At 38.9% G+C, this 17,833-nt stretch overlaps 1 protein-coding gene across 1 annotated transcript in view; it reads right to left on the bottom strand.

Moving 5' to 3' along the window:
- Positions 1 to 17,833, bottom strand: part of LOC133223874 (solute carrier family 12 member 7-like) — a 56,376-nt gene that overhangs the window by 8,432 nt on the left and 30,111 nt on the right. Inside the window, exons 12-21 of the mRNA XM_061374979.1 lie at positions 17,362 to 17,536; positions 15,000 to 15,118; positions 13,717 to 13,815; positions 11,756 to 11,875; positions 9,621 to 9,725; positions 7,319 to 7,487; positions 4,511 to 4,706; positions 4,033 to 4,202; positions 3,788 to 3,919; positions 2,034 to 2,141 (exon numbers count right to left, since the gene is read on the bottom strand). Coding sequence (XP_061230963.1) covers positions 2,034 to 2,141; positions 3,788 to 3,919; positions 4,033 to 4,202; positions 4,511 to 4,706; positions 7,319 to 7,487; positions 9,621 to 9,725; positions 11,756 to 11,875; positions 13,717 to 13,815; positions 15,000 to 15,118; positions 17,362 to 17,536 — 1,393 coding nt within the window. The remainder of the gene's footprint in view (positions 1 to 2,033; positions 2,142 to 3,787; positions 3,920 to 4,032; positions 4,203 to 4,510; positions 4,707 to 7,318; positions 7,488 to 9,620; positions 9,726 to 11,755; positions 11,876 to 13,716; positions 13,816 to 14,999; positions 15,119 to 17,361; positions 17,537 to 17,833) is intronic.

The raw sequence follows: 17,833 nt of genomic DNA, 5'->3' as shown, positions 1-17,833 counted from the left end.
CTATTATTGTGTTCCTCACTTACATGACCTGCATTTCTGCCAATCTTACCTGGCAGCAGCAATCTGCATGGCAGCAATTGCGCTGCGCATCCCAACACCAAGTAGTGGTGGGAGGAAGACTGCCACCTTCTCACAGTTCCAACAACATCACTGCCTGGCCCAATTAGTCAGGACAAGACAGAGAAGGAAGCCAACAGGGACCAGGAAGGGCAGTAAGAAATTGAACGAGGCTCTACATTTTCTTTCATCTTTGCAGTGCTATTGTCAAAGTCAAAAACCAGTAAATGTTTGGCAGTTGCACCTAAGCCTTCAGGTTTTGTGCTTTGCCTGTGTTATATTTACACTTGAATAGACGCACCTAAACCAAGCTTCTCAAAAAAGGAAACAAAAATCCAACGAGCCCCCATGCCGCAGCTCCACAGGAAAGCCCAGGGGCAGGATGAAATAAAGGGGAGAGTGAGGGTAATTCCTTAGGGATAAGAGCATAACTATGAGGTAACAGCAAAATAATGCTGTACAAAACCAAATTCTTCTCTTTGCAAAGGTCTGAACCTTGTTTGAAGAGGTACAGGCACAAAAGTGAGGTTAAAATACTAATTTAGGTGTTAACAGGAAACAAAACTACAAGCGCAATTCACAGTTGGACTATCAGGGTTATATTTGATTGTCTGGAGACAGATAATGAAAACAAAAGCAAAGCTGATTTGAACTAGTGATGCTAATGACAGAAATGTTTTTGAGGTCCTCATAAAGCCAGAGGGGATGGCTCGACTCTTGTAAAAGATGATCACATTAAGAAAAGGCCTGGCACGCTGAGTGCCTACACTCAACGTGTAGCTCTGGAGGGGAAGTCATAATTAAACATTTTCTGACGAACATACACAAGAAAGACAGATTAATATACCCAATCAGAAACACCACATGGGTAGAGCTTTTATTCTCGGATAAGGCAGGAAACAAGTACTAGGTGTTCTTGGAATTATAAAGGATTTTACTTCAGAACATGAAAGAAATTCAGTGGTATTTTGTACATTTGTATTTTACCCTGCCTGATACGAAGGAACAAGCTGAAGCTATAATGATGATGGCTACATTCAGATAAAAGTGAGTAATAAAAAACCAACCAACCAAACCCAACATGGTAAGGGGAAAAGAAATTAAAGCTTCCAAGCAAACTGCACTCTGCAGTAGTGCACATCCCAATCAACTCACAGAGCTGAGAATAAATTCTTGTCTCCACTACAATTTATATGCTATAGACTACAGAGCTTTTAGGTCCTTAGGCTACTCATAAAGCAGTCATGAGGAAGTTAAACCCTTTAAAGCCTACTGTAGATTGACTAACCACTCAAACTCCACTGGTAAAATACTAGTGTTCAATAAAGAAATAAGAACCTTAAGAACACCGAGTAAGGAGTATAGGAGACCTTGTGTTTTACTAAAAAGATGTGAGGCAGGCTGAGATCAAGAGAAAACTATCATGATGCAGAAGAGAAGAAAGAGGTTTTACAGCAGCACATTGTTGTAGCAACACAAGGCATCTTCACGAACCTTAAAAAAAAATATGGTGAAATGGAAAAAAGAGAATAAGGAGAGATTAGAAAAACAAAACCCAAAGAAACCTAAAATAAATTACAATTATCAGTAGACAAAAAAAATACACACAAGAGGAAATTCTAGTTATTTTATGAATCCAGTTAAACACAGGAGAAATCTCTTATTTCACTAAGTGATACAAAAGCCAAAGCATTCAATACCTTTGATGTCATTAAAAAGTGTTGATAATGGCATAATTAAGAGGATAAATGAGAAGGCAGAAGCACAAGAAGAAAAAAGAAAGAAAAAAGCTTTAAATATATTAATATTAAAATATTCACAAGTATACAGGTGCATGAAGCTTGTGACTACAACGTGTAAAATACCACCAGTGACTAGTAATGGCAGGGGAGCAGCAGAAGCAGCTGATTAGAAGCCATGGCCAAGAAATACTTTCAGATTTATCACAGAACATCTTGCCAAGCCCAAGCCCCTACCTCTCTTTCCCTTTCGTTCTTTGACAGCTGCATCTGTTTGAGCATCTGAGATCGCTGTTCCATCATCAATGTTTTCTCATACGTGAACGCAGAAATATCATTTTCAAACTGCAAGAGAGATTGGCATTAGAAACATCAGGAGAAAAGTACTACTTGAAAGAACAACATTTACTCAATGTACCACATTCAGTCCCGCATTCGTTCAGCCCTGGATGTATTTATAGCCATCAGAGTAATCCCAAGCATGCCGTCGACCAATCATTTCTGTCCTCATTCTTCAAACTTCTTCAAACAGCTATCTTGTACAGTGAACTATACCAATATCAGTATGATTTTCAGCTAAATTTGAGGTGCTCAGGGGAGACTTCACACTGTTCTGTTCCAACTAGGCTGCAGAAATGAGGAAGGGTTGAAAGTAATTCATTTCAGTGGGTCTGCATGGCTGCCTCCTGAGCATATGCACACAGTTGTTTCCTTACAAACTGTCTAGAGCCAAAGTAACACATCATCCTTTCCCCAGTGAGAAACATGTGAATAGAAGTTTTTATGAAGAAACTGTGGCATATATTCTCACATCAGCTGAAAGCTAAAAAACAGTGTCAAAATCTATAGCAATTATCTGAACTGTCGCTGACTTGTGACATGTCTCATCTTCAGGAAGATTCTCAGGGTTAAATGCAAGCCTAAAAAGAATAAACTGTGCTTCCTATATTGTCCTTCTGCTCAAAACCCAGCCAAGGCTGAGCCTTTTTTAGGGCACTCTGTTCACTATCTTTCACCTGCACAGGACACAGCATTTTAGTCTTCTATATTCAGTATTCTAAGCAAAACAAAAAGTAAAATAAAGAAAGCATTTATCTTACATCTTCACTCAAAATCCTATCCACATTTTTCCCAAGTAACTTTTTTTTCTGTAAGTAATTTTAACTATTCTTAAAATTTGCTTTATGGCTGAGCAGCATGATAAACCTTCTTGATAAGGCTTTTTTTTCTTCAGGAACTGGTGATAATAGAAGTCTTGAACCAGTCAACCCATCTCCATCCCACATCAAAATGAGTTTTGAAGAGCTGGAGGTTTTTTTGTCTTACTTTGGACATTATCACCTTTGAGTGCTGGAAATGAAGTTTTTCCTTTGTTGCCAAGAAAAGTGTGTCTAGGCAGACTACAGCTTTAGTCCTTTCTCTTTAGTGGTTTATGGCCAGCATTTATAAAGGAAAAACTGCTATAAAATCAGTCTTGTCATTATTTGATCTCTGGATTTCTAGCTACATTGTCTTGTTGTTTGGTGTGGGCTGAGGCTGGCAAAGCTGAAAACAACAGACATATGCTCATGGGGGCTTTGGGATTCCTTATTCCAGAGAGATATTCACACAGCAGTTGGAAAGAGGGATATGTTCATCATCTCTCATGCTGGAAGCTATGGCTTATTACTTTAAGCACACTCAGTCTTCCATGCTAAAAAAACAAGCTTTTTTCTTACTGAATGAACTATCTGATAAATAAAATGGGCATTAACACATCAAAATGTCTCAACTCTACTTGACAAGACCATTTAAACTCACACTAGCATTGTGACACGGTAAGGTAATCTTGGCTTTAAAACTCATTGTTCTTAGTGAGACTGCAATCTTTCCCTTTTAGTATTTGGGCTAACATCTCTTAGTTTCAAAAACGCTAAATCCATTTTCAACGGATCAAAGAATTCACAAGTTTAGTCTCCATTGCACCTAAAGAAAGATAGGCAGTAACATACCATTTCAACAACTTCCACTTCAGCATTCAGTCTAAGATGATACAAGAACATCTGAAGATCCTTCTTCATTTGAATGCTATTATCATCCATTTGCGCGACAGTGAAGATACGCATTTTACATTTCCTCCAAACCTATCAAAAAGATAGTTTACAACAATGTGTGATGCCATCACCATACTTAACTATCAAGATGATACCATTCATTGCTAGAAAATGAAACAACAGCTATTTTCTGTTGTCCTTGCCTTGTGTTGCCGAAGGAGGAAAGGCAGTAACATCAGCATACCACCGTCATGAACAATCCACCACACATCTATGTTCCCTTCAGTAAAACGTTCTTGATTTGTTGGGAATAAGTCAATGTTTTTCGCCACCAGCAGTGCTTGCTGAGCTGCTGTTGTTTCACGGACAGTATCTGCAAGGGAAAACAAGACATTTGACTGAGAACTGCTGGCTTTCACTCACAGCTCTTGTTCTATTTTAAATACAGAAGCTTAAATTCTCCCAGATTCTGCTGGAACAGGAACACACTGGATTTAGTGACTAATATGCTTAGGAGAACAAGAAGCGAGGGTTGAAGAGACTGAGAAAACCAGCACCACATGATATCAGATGTGGGGAAATATTCAATACTGGACATTGTGCATCACATCTCCACACAGCAAATAGATCAGTTACGCAGTTGTAGTACAAATGCATAGGAGAAAATCAATAAGCACATACCAACAAAATTTTTCCATGAGAAACGATTTTCTGTCTGCTTCCATGACTGTGGCCATGCCATCAGAACAGTGTTGTGCTTCATCCCTCCTAGCCCAGCCGACTGAATCAAATAGGATATTCCATCTCTGTAATTAGGAGACACCACAATCTGGCAAAAGCCTTTAGTCTTTTCTACTCCCATTAAGGCCTTAACATTCTGCCAAAGGAAGATTACACGTGGGGAAATACAGTCAGCAACACTGGTAAGAAACACCATAAGAAGTAGCAGCACTAAGTAAAAACACACCATTACCTGCAATGTACAACTACCATCAAGAAACTGCTAGTTCCAAGAAAGTGAACATGATTCTGTGACAAGTAAAATCCAAAACACCACACATAGGATTTTCATTACTTTAATTATTCAGCCTTCTATTTCCCAAACAAGATACGAATAAAAACACACTGACAAAGATAAATAACACTGCTTCAGGTAAAAGTCAAAACTGATGACTGACCTCAGGTATGAAATAGCAAATCCTTCCTTTTGGAATTGGAAGGGTTAGGAAAAATGTGATGCCAAGGGCTTTAGAAGATGAGGCTGTCAAAGCTCCTTAAAACACTTTGACAGTAAGAGGCCAGTTCTTTATTTATTGGCTCCCAACATGGTAAATAGATGTGCAGGAGACAGTTGGAATCACTGTCTGAATAATGGCATGATAAACTGACCAGATTAAATCTCCCACACCGGCTTAATTTCAGTATGAGACTCTTCCATTTAAACACAGATAAACATAGACGCAGAAACCATTTAGAAGGAGCATTCAAAAAATGGTATGGAGGTTGCGTAGGGAACCTTTGGAAATTACTATGTTTTCAGGGCACATCTTTAAAAGAGGAAAAGGAAGTCTTCAGACAATTTGGCAGCAAAGCTAACAGGCCTGTGCAAACAGTACCTGTGAGCACATACCAGTTTAAACAGGAGCGCTTTGTTCACTTAAAAGATGCTTTCTTTTTTTCCTTTTTAAAACAAAACCAAAAGCTGTGAATAGAAAAGAATCTTGATTTCCTACAACTCTGGTAGAAACCTTTTCTAGTTGAAATTTTCCAAAACCAAACTTTCACAAGTCATCTTCATTTCTATTTCAAAAGCAATAATTTCCTTGATCTTAACACCAAGGTCTGACTTTCTAGCAAACCTGAGGATCAGGTGTAAATTCACTGCTGTTCCCTCTCTCAACCATGTAGCTGACATCAAGTTAAGCCAGCTATGGGTTAACACTTCAGCCCCCATGGGTAAACTCTTTCCGTTTAAAGATTTTCACTGGCCTTGTTGTATGCTCAGTCTTGTTTTCTACTCATGCATGTTGATAACAACAGCTTAATAACAATTACTTTCACAGTGTAACATTGCTAGACTGTTTCCATGCTAATTGCTCTCTTGGAGCCTTTTCATGTGATAGTAGTATGTCTTCCTACTTAGTCATTTGAAAAGCCACTTGGGACTAGTCTGAACACCAAAGAGAAAATAAAACCCAACAGAAAGCTGGGAGGAAAGAGGGCAGTTAGCTTTGTTAAGTCCATTTCAAATACTCATCTATTTGAATAAATCACAGGCATTTTTACACAGCTTTGAAGACGACTTGGATCAAAATCCAAGCACCTCCCATATGAAGATCGGCTGAGAAAGTTGGGGCTGTTCTGCCTGGAGAAGAGAAGGCTGCGTGGAGACCTCATAGCAGCCTTCCAGTATCTGAAGGGGGCATATAGGGATGCTGGGGATGGACTCCTCATTAGGGACTGTAGTGATAGGACAAGGGGTAATGGGTTAAAACTTAAACAGGGGAAGTTTAGATTGGATATAAGGAGAAAATTCTTTCCTGTTAGGGTGGTGAGGCACTGGAATAGGTTGCCCAGGGAGGTTGTGAATGCTCCATCCCTGGCAGTGTTCAAGACCAGGTTGGATGAGGCCTTGGGTAATATGGTTTAGAGCGAGGTGTCCCTGCCCATGGCAGGGGGGTTGGAACTTGATGATCTTGAGGTCCTTTCCAACTCTAACTATTCTATGATTCTATGAAAATAGTAGACATTTCAACTGATATTCTTTTCAACAAGACTGAAGATATTCACCATTTTTGGAAGATATATGGGCAATCAAAGCCTACTTCTGGAGAAAGTAGATATTTAAAATTGAGGTATTTTTAAGGGCTTCCCATAAAAACTGGGTTTCTATTTCCAATTGGGCAGTCCAGTCAAATACAGAGAAGTTATCAGGGAGAAAAGAATAGAAAGAAACATTCAAATTCAGTGTGTTTTAAGCACAGTTAGAGGGCACCTTAAATCATATGACAACTTACTGTTTTTCCCTACCTCATCCTACCTTCTCTGGAGATACAGAATAAACGGGAAATTAAAAAGAAAAAGGAGAAAAAGTAAAGGATTTCAAGGAGGATGTTGTTTACGGTTAAGCAACAGAGTAAGATTCCAGTAAAGACTGGTCCTAATCCTAGCTCTGCTAGGTATTTCTAGGACAATGTAGAAAACCATATCATGTATACATCCAGAGGATGAAGTTATGACATCTGCATCTGCCAGATGTTAACTTTTTTATTAAATAAATCAGTTTTCTTATAATTTGTTAAAAAACTATCACTTATTTGTTTTTTGCTACACACACCAACCTATTTTTTATCTATAACCAGTGATTGTGCTGAGGGTAAAACTTGCTGGTTTATTCAATATAAGTCTGTTCTAAGATACAAGTTATCCAGATTAAACATTTAAATACTAATGGAAGTTCCAAGTGTCTGTAAGCTGCCTTGTACATACCTCTTCAGCTTTCTGGGTTTCTGTACATTTATCCAAGTAGATTCCCTGAAGCACAGAGCCCACAATAGTCAGTCCTTTACCAGCCTTCAGCTGAGAGGTGAAAGAAAGCAATCTAGGGTGTTTCACCAACTGCTCACTATCCAAGTTTAACAAGACCAAAAGTTGAGGTCTGCCAAAAAAGAAAAATGAAAGTAAGTTAATCACACACAAATACATATAGAAAAGCAAGAAAGGATTGGAAAATTAAAATTATTGATTAATGAAATGCAGATATAGTGCTTAGTTCAATAGAAAACATTAAACTATAGAGCAAAGAATTCATAACTCGCAATATCAGCAACTCTTCATGTGCAGAATGCCTGCATAAGCCACTGTACCAGCCTGCTGAGGAGCTCCCTTAAAGAACCAAGAACATTACTGAATCAAGATGATCACCCTTTCAAGGTCCTCTAGTGCAACCTGCTGCTTAAACATGGTTAAACACTGAATGCACACCAGACTGTTTACATCTCCATCCAGCTGCATTTTGAAAGCCTCCAGAGAAAGAGATGTTATCATCACTGGGTAACCTCTTCACTGCTTAATTAGCACCATCTCAATTTTAAGTCTTTTTTCTGTTTCCATTTTATCATGTTTTCTCCTTCCCCCACCACATGCAGCTGTAAGGAGTCTCAACCCATCCTCTCAGTACCTTCTCCTTGGTAATGGACGTTTACTAGCTAGTGATATCAGCTTTTAGGCCCCTCCTTAAGCCTTCTCCAAGCTGAGCAAGCATAGATCCCTCAGCCTCTCTCCACAGGGAATATGCCCCTGTGCCCCAAACCCACCATCTCAGGGGTCCTCTGCTGAACCATACCAGCCTATTGATGTGTTTCCTATATTAGGGTGCTGAGAACTGCATTAAATATTCTAGATGCATTCCAATGAGTGCTAAGCAAAGAGGAATATTATTTCCCAATATATTTATTTTCCAATACACTAGGTATGCTCCTGTTGATGCAGTCCAGCACATCACTGCCAAGGCACACTGCTGGCTTATTACCTACTGGGAACCACAGGTCCTTTTCACGAGAGCAGGTTCCCAGCCTTGTACCACTGCATTGGACAAGCCTGTTTCAGATACTAGACTTGGCACTTGTCCTCCTGGATATTCATGATGTTCTTGTTGATCCAGTCTTCAACCCACATAGGTCGTTCCAAAAGAACAGTCATACCTGTAACTGGTAGCACCTCAGGTTCAGTACCAACTGTGTACACGATGAGGATGAATTCTGTTTCCTTTAATCAATATCCAATCTGCTTCCTTTTCCAAACTAACATTTTATTATTTTCCTGTCCTGCCTCGGAACCAGCACAGTTTAAGACCTAACAAGGAGGTCCAGTTCAGACTCAGATAAAGGCAGTGATTCATGTATTCCACAGTAACCCCTTATGATCAGGAATCCCACAACGAATGGTAAATAACGCTGTTACACTGCAGGGCAACAGAACATTGCAAGTGTATGCACCCAGGGATGCTATCACAGACCAGTGACAATGATTAAAGCACCACTTTTAGGGACAATTTCTTTTTTGTGTGTTCCACTGATCGGGTTCTTCTGACTTGCGCAACATTCACCAGAGGTGACACTGAACAAATGTCCTTTTGTTCCTAAATGCCAAGTAATTTTTTGTGTTGGCTTTGAGAAAAGGGATAGTTTAACAAGTAAAAAGAATATCTTGCAAGAACAGTAGTGGACATTTGATCCCATTACATACAAATGGAGAGCAAACATGAGATTTTGTTTAAATGATATCTCAGAAATTAAGAAAGTGTTGCTAGTAAACAAAGAGACGTAGAAAGAGATTGCCACAAAAAAAATAATTTAAACAAATAATGGGTCCTTTGTACATTTATACAATGTATTTCAGAGGGAAAATTCATAGAATGAAAAGGAAATAAAACTACCCAAACACTTATGGAATTGCAGGTTCTTCTCCAGAGACAGTGGGACTCAATGATAACTGTTGCTCTAAATCTGAAAAAGCTATAAATCATCAAAACACTTAAAGTTCTTCTGCGCTTTCAAAAGCTATGTTGACACCACATGGATTTAAGTTCACCTTAGTTTGCTCATATTCCCAGCAAAGTTAATTACTATTGTAGTAAACAGTAATACTATTGCAATGACATCATTTCCATGCCCAAGTTTAAACATTATTTTGATGATGAATTTCATTTTGGCATTAGCTTTAACAGCAATATTCCCAACAGAGTTCCTTATTTTGAGACTTATCTGATTGTGGAAGGCATAGGGCTTACCTCCAGTTCTTGGTGTGAGGAGGACCATCTTCAACACGAAGCAAAGCATAGCGAGCTGCATTCAGAGACAGTCCTCGGATTCCATCACCCCATTCTTTTTCCGCTCTTTGGGGTGCAAAGAGATTCAATTAACAGGGTCCCATTTATTTATATAGATTAAGTACATTTTCTCATGTTAGGGTAATGGGCATGAAAAATCAACACTTTTGTGCATGAATACATGACAAAACCCCTCATCTTGCAGATTTAAATCAAGAATGAAGACTAAGCAAGATAAACTAGTGTCAGGTCCCTTCAAGAGAACTACTTATTAATTGTTACTAATATTGATTAAGGTTTATTCTATTCATATTTCAAAAGATTTTTTGTAATCACGAGGTAACTTAAGTTCTTTTTGCACACTAGAATGAATAAGTGAGGACTACATAGAATCATAGAATAGCCTGGGTCGGAAGTGACCTTCAAAGGTCATCTAATCCAACCCCAAGTCCCTTACTTCAAAGGAACTGTTTTAAAGTGGCAGAATGAATAAGTGAATCTTGGTTTTGTATGGATGAGCATGTTATATCTTTCCCCAACACCAGCAATACAGCTTTCTCCACGTCCTTTTCTTCCCAGGTTGTCTCCCGGATGAGCCTAAGGCTTCACCTGCACTCCTGATTACTTGCAATCTCCCTGCATTTTCCACTCCTCTTTCTCCCAATACAAAGCTATGCTAGATGTCATGCAGAGACCAAATAAGAAAGAACTGTTAGGCTAACACAATTTTCCTTTCTGGGGATTCTGCTATGCAAGGGGTCCATCTGCCTTGCCTTCCCTCTTGTTTCCATTCATGAATTCACCCACAACTTTGTTACCTCTAGCCCTCTTTTGAAATCAGGTGGAATAAGCCAAACTGAATTCAAAAGCTATTAAAAACAGTGTGGCGATTAAAATGTAGCCTGACAGATGGCACAGTCACCTGAGTTTCTTTTATTTAGTTATCTAAAAATCCACATCAAAGCCCAGGTTTTCCCAGTTCTCAGAACATATCAGGGCAAGTCTCTCCTCGCTGTCAAATCAGCCCCTGCATTTGTAAAGGCAGGGAGAAAAGAAAGATAAAGTTCTGCAAAAAATAATCTCTTTTTCCAGGGTAGATGTGCTGCCTGTGCACAACACTTATAGAGTCTGTATACAAATTTGTATACACATACATATGACATTGATATATGTGCATGCCCATATAGACACAAGCAGAACTGCTACCTTCTGATCCAACTTCCTGGTTAATATAGGCAAATTAATTTCCTTATGATTGATCCAGTAAACGGAGCTGTCACAATCCAGGCAAGCATCTAATCTGGAAATGGAGCTATTAAAAGACGGAGTACCCACAAGCTGGAGCAGTTTATACCCACTGATCCACTTAAGACCTGTCCTTAATCGCACACCAAAACTGGCCTCACTTCAATTTCCTGCTCCAAGACCTTACTATTTTTCTTGACTAGAATCTTTCAGCATTGGGTGTCTTTCCTTAGAAAGGGAAAGCACACACATTACTGATCATAATCAGCACCAGGGTTTGGATACGTTGGTTGGTTGGGGGTTTTTTTGGTTGGGTTTTCTTTCTTTATGAACTCAGCACGTTCTTTCAGTCTCCTACTCACACAGTGTTTCTTACAGGTGTAGCTCTGTAAGAGTCCCTTGCCAAAGGCATATAATGCAAAACGGGGTAGGTGCTCCGGATTGTTCGGTATGATTCAACCTAAAAAGTGGGCTGAAGTCCACACAAAAGAGGAGCATTTCTGGGCTTTAGCACCAATTAATAAGAAGGTAACAGTTCTGTATGTTGCTGCTTGATATTAAAAGGTGATGTTCCTGCGGCATTAAAACACTACACCATAATCTCCACTCAAATGACATTTTCCCAGATGTATTGGTTCTTATTTTCATTATTTCTAGCTGTTAAGAAGTTTGGAACAGAACTTCCAGAGAAATGAGAACCTGAAAACTTACAGCCCTTCATAGAGACAGGATCTCACCTTGTTTCAAGGAATACTCTCAATTCTATTACTTCAGTTGTATCTACATTATACAAAAGTGCTTTCTACTGTTAAAGATATTAAATATAGAATAAATAAGATATATGGTCTTACCCTCTATATTCTATGTATTTGTATATACATCCTGCGATTAGCATGGCAATCAAAGCATAGTACCAAGAGCAAATGAACATCAAGGCAAGACATAAACTCATCCCCAGGAATGAGAGAGTCCTAAAAGAAACCATTTTTTTCCATTTTTTTAAAGAGGCATGCAAATGTTCCACAAAGTCAATTCCTTACTTAAGTTAACTTCCATAACTAAAGGCCTTCAATAACTAAATGGCCTTTCTTCTTCAAAGGCCATTTCATAGCTACAATGTAAATACAAATACATTATCCCCATTTTAGTTTACATATATTTAACACCCCCCCAAACATTCTAGACCTTTTGTAGCACAATTAATACAATTGAACTACATATAACAATAGCGTTACTACATTTGTCACTTCTGAAACTCTGTTGGTACCTCCAAACAAGGTCTGCTTCAAAACACACTCCTATCACTTATTTAATTTGAATTTAAGCTAAAAAAAGTACTCAAGCAATACTAAACAACATTATGTTACTGCCAGCAAAAATAGTTGATTAGTTTAAACTAAATTTGACCCATTAATTATATTCTCCATTTCTGTTGTGGCCCGTCTCTTAAGCAAGAACACAGGACAGTAGATGAGAATGCAGAAAATGATCTTTCTAAGGCTACAAAGAGGAACCGTAAGCTGAAAGAATTAGAGAGGCATCTCCAGATTCAAGTTTATCTGCCTGGTTTGCCCACATTATTATTCAAGATAGCTGTAAATAAGCTCAGAAATGGGTTGTTTTGTGAATGCTTTTAGTCACGTATGACACCCTAGACTCAATTTCACCCAATATCTGCTAGCTTTCACTGTCGTGACAGAGTGTCAACAGACCCATCTTTTGTTTAGTACCTTTGGTTTGCTTCTTTAATACCATACAAGTATTAAAGCAAAATACATCCAGGTTTAAACCTAAGAAATGCTTTCTACCTGTTCTGAAGACATCAGCATCTAAAAGAACAACAGCTGCTCTTTCATGCTTGACTTATCCAACCTAAGACTCTCACCCCATCCCAATACTGCCAAGCATCCCAACACCAGCTTTGGCTGGAAGTGATGCCACAGTCACCCAGCAAATCAGTTGGCCCACTGATTTCTTTGGGAAGAATATCAAAAAGAATTATAGCCAAAAGGTTACAAACTCTGCTGCTGACATCTCACAACCCTTTTCTTTTTCCTGCCTCACCACGGTCCATCCTGTACCTCTTTCCACCCTCCATCTTATCAACCTGCATTAGCTTTTAAGGTACTCTTCACCACTTACTGTACTTGTGCCACAACCAGATGATTCAGGAGAGGTGGAACAAAGACAAAAAAGCCAAACAAAACAACCCCCTAAACCAAACAAAATTCAAGCCCCCCAAAAAACCCAAAAGACAACAATCCCCCATTTTCCTTCTTGATGGAACTGCTACTAGGTGTTTGCAGTGACAGACTGGGAAACAGACATGATACATTTGGAGGTTTTGATGCCAAACTGCTAAATGCCTACTGAGCATATTCGAAAGGATTTTTTCAGGGCAAACCTGTGACATTTCATTGTATCAACCTTCCTCAATATTAAAGACAGACTATATGCTTTTTCATCTTCATTCTCACATACACCTAAGATCTCTTAGCTTATAAGCAATATTAAATGTCATCCTGCAGCCCCTTCACAAAACCTCTACAATTAGCCACATCTTTCATGATCACAGCTATTACTAGCCCTATTCCCGTTTCAAAACACACTCTTCCTATCGCTTATTTACCATTAATTTGAATTTAAGCTAAAAACCCACATGAGAACAATGTTGCTGTTCAAGTCTTTCCAGTGCATGAATCGTAACTCACTGAAGTTAGAAAGGAGGCTTTGCCTTATTACTGAAGGAAAATCAACAATTTGAGGCTGCAGAATTAGCCTTAACTCTTCTGAATGAAGGAATATTCCCTACCAGTGGTAATACTTGAAACGAGGTCTCCAGTTGGGAGTGCGTAAAAGCGTCTGAACTGCACAAGCCAGATTTACGAACATATAGCACATGAGGAAAAACCTGTTAAGACAAAAACAAGAACAATAAAAAGCAGGGAACAGAAAGCATTTTCCAATAGGAAATTAACTAGACAGATTGGCGGTAAATGGCTGAACACAAACCAAACAAGGGTAGGAACTTGTACACTGTGTTTTCAGTGGCAAATAGAACACAACATGTAGAATAAGTCAATACTAGGCCTCAAAAGATGGTATTAGCATAACAGAGAGCCTCAAACAAAGACTTGGGAGAAAGCAAGGCAAACACCTGACAATCACAGTGTACAGGTTTTGGCTGGGATAGTTTATTTTCTTCACAGTAGCTCATATGGTGCTACGTTCTGGATTTATAACCAAAACAGTGCTGATAACAACGCAGCTGTTGCTGAGCAATGATTACACAGCATCAAGGCCTTCTCTCTTTTTCTTGCCGCCCTGCCAGCAAACAGTCTAGGGGAAGGGACAGAGCTGGCCACAACTAACCAAAGGGATATTCAATACTGTATGACCTAGTGCTCAGCAGTAAGAGCTCAGGGAAAGGAGGAAGAAGTGGGACACATTTGAAGTTCATGCTCTTTGCTTTCCCAATTAACAATTACACATGGTGATCACCTTCCTTGTCACAACACACCCAGCTATTGACTGTGAAATGAATTCCTTCTTTTGCTTTGCTTGTGCCTGGAGCTTCTTCCTTACCCGTTAAGCTGTCTTTATCTCAACCCTTTTATCTCAAGTTTTCTCACTTGCACCCTTCTGATTCTCTCCCCCATCACACTGGGGGATCAGGCAAGCAGATGTGTGCGGCTGAGCAGTCAACAAGGGTCAACCCATGACACATGGGATAAGCTTCCAAGGCTAAGTCAGTGAAACAAAGTTCTTTTCCTACCCGAAAACATTAAATTGTTTTGTCTGTGTCTATTAGATGCACTCGAACTACAGCAACAGGACTTTTTATTTTAAAATACAGTTTTTTAAAAGTTGATTTATTTTTACTAGCATTCAAGAACTCTGTCATGGAACAAGGGTTTTGTGTCTCAGAAATTAGTTCCAGCCATTTTGTTGTTTCATATTTCCTCGAGGATCAAACAGGAATATAACTTGTTAGAAAACAAAGTCTACCATGTATTATGTTAAAAAGAAAATCTGGTACCTATTTAAAGACATGGTACTATTCAACTTAAGAAGACAAACCACCACATTACTTACATTGAAAGAATGGGTGCTACACTGTCCAATGAGGCTATCAAAATTCCTATTTCACAAATACCAGCAGTGAGGAGCAGAGCCCAAGTCGGTTCTCCGTTTGCTTTTCCATGACCAAATACCTAGTTCAATTGAAATAAACAGTAAGGTCAGGGAAAGCTGTTCATTATGCAGTTATGAAATATGGTGTAGATTGCAAACTAACCCTAACTGCAACCAAAAAAAGTCACTGGTTAAAAATGAAGCAATCTGTACTATGAGAAAGTCACACACAAAAGTGCAAACCCATACATTTCTAATATGAAAATTACAACTTAAATAAGCAATGACTGTAACATTAAAATACTACTGCAGTTGCTGTTGAAATAAATAACTTAAAACCAACGTGCATCAGAGACTCACACTTAGTCTACAAAAAGCTAATATAGTTGAGGGCAGTATTTACTGTAGTATACAGAACAGGCATCAACTCAGTACTTACAAACACAAATACTGATCTTGAAAGAGGATTTACTTTAAGCCTATGATCCTGCACAGAGCCTACCAAACATCATTTCACATGTGGTAATTTCCACTGGGGAGAATTCTATCCAGCTATACTGGTGATAGGTGGCAAACAGCCTCACCTCGAGTTCCAGCTGTATTTACTCTCTTCACTCCCATTTTCCATAATGGCTTCCTTTCCAAAGGTCTAGGTTCTTCACCTCACTCATTCTGAATACTTTCTTCTTTCCTTAGATTCCTACCATACACTCTTGCTTCCCTTACACTAAAAAGCCATTTTATTTTGCCCCTATATTAATCTTTTTGCCTTCATTCCTTAATTCATGCAGCAGCTGTTTCACTCCAAAACTGCAAGCACTTTTCAAGTCTTGCAACATCCTGCTTCTCCAGGGCTCCCTTTCCTTCGTTTCCCAAACCACATTAAGTTTTTCCTTCCTATTCTTCACTCCTTTGAAATCTGACTCTGATAAGACGGAATCATACAGTCACCCTCTCACCAAGTACCAAATTACTTCAGACAATAATGCAATTCTTTGCTTGTCTCTCTCCATACAACCCAACTGTCCTGGTTTCAGGACATTAATGTTGACTTGTCGTAGGCTTCCCCCAAGCTCAGGAACCAAATCAAGCTGCTCCTATTCTATACCTAGCCCTCATTAAAGATAGATTACAGATATCCCTGAATAGTCTTAAGTTATTCACCAAGTATAACAGCTCATTTTTAACGTTACATACTACACTGACCTCAGATGTGAGACAGTGACCTCAAGCACACATCTGACCGAGACACCAAGGGTAAGTGTGGGTAAAGTAGGCGATCCTCAAACATAAGTTTGGCTACATATCGTAGGTATCAAAATAATGATATAAACCAAACAAGTGCTTCAAGTCATCTGCAGCACTCTCTCCACACAGAACAGCCTATTCTCCTACATTCAGCCCTAGCTACTTTCTGCACTATCTGCGATTTCTTTCTCTGTGCTAAATTCAACAACTGTCCCCTAACTCTGTTTTAAAAAAACCCCAAACCAAATCAGAGTTACTCAGATATAATCCCATTTTTTTATACTTGAACCTATTTTTGGCAGATTATCATTATGCTGTGCAACTGTTGGCTATTCTTGGCAATTTGAGGTAAGCTTTCAAGCTCCAAGCTCCATCAACAGAAGTCACAGCTTTGCCCTCTGGACATTATTGTATTTCGGAATTCCATTTATTTTAACCCAAGTCTAGTTGTCCAGTTTTTGCAGGTGCTAACCAGCAATTGTGTTAAATATCTTTGAGCAAGGGTTCTCTTTTCTTCTGTTTGCCAGTTCCCTTAACTTCCTTTGAGACAAATCCAGTTTATTCATTGTTAAAACGTGCACAGCGATGCTGGAACAATCTGAACATTCAGAGCCATGGGACACACTTCTATTGTTACATCTTGTTGTTGACTTCATTCAGCTTACAAAAATGAATAAAAACTAAAATTGAATCCCTATCATACAAAGTTATCATGCAGTTCCATAACGAGATTAAATCAATGCTGTTCACAAATACAAGTTACAAATACAGCCTGAAGTCAAGAAGTTCAGTTTGATAGTTGCTTTTTAGTTCATTTATTATTTATTATCACTATAGAAAACTTGTGTTCTCAGTTTTGAGCCATTAAATTTCATGTATAAGAACAAAAATCATTAAACGTAATTGCACAGAAATATCCCCATTCAAACTTTTGTCCTACAATAGCTCGGTCTATTACTGTTCACCATTAGAACTGAGCTCCAAACTTTTTCCTCACAGTTCTACAGCAACAGCAGAAGTAATGCCTCATTTGCCATAATATAAGCTGTACTTGAAGAAAAAACATAAATCTCACTTGGATAAAGGGCACAATGCCATCTCTTGCAATGGCCTGTAACAGCCGGGGTGCACCGGTGAGACTCTGAAGACCAGCACCACAGGTTGAAAAGAATGAACCAATGACAATGACCCATGGAGAAGGCCAGGCCAGTGTACCCACCACTAGATTTCCATTAACTGCTTCTCCAAACCTTGAAAGGGGTGGAAGAAAGAAGAAAAAGCATCAGTAAGCATTAAAACAACTTCTAGTACGGCTTCATCATGCACATTTCAATCTTTTTTGGACAACAGCGCTTTTCATCAATAAACATCATATTATATTGTGCACTATAAGCTTTCTCAACCAAGCAAACTCTCTTTTTTCTGCTGGTTTAAAGAAAACATAATGGATGCCTCCAGGCAGACATGCAGCAAAATCATCAGGTATCTTGGCAGACTACAGGATTAACACCAACAGCAGAAGTATTTACATATGCATCCTTTAGATC

Source organism: Neopsephotus bourkii, unplaced genomic scaffold, assembly GCF_033783945.1.
Source record: "Neopsephotus bourkii isolate Nb327-2 ecotype Australia unplaced genomic scaffold, CSIRO-AGI_Nbou_v1 NB_1655, whole genome shotgun sequence".
NCBI classification, from domain to species: domain Eukaryota; kingdom Metazoa; phylum Chordata; class Aves; order Psittaciformes; family Psittacidae; genus Neopsephotus; species Neopsephotus bourkii.
Note: the sequence above shows the minus strand (reverse complement) of the source record. Positions and strands in the feature narration are given on the sequence as shown.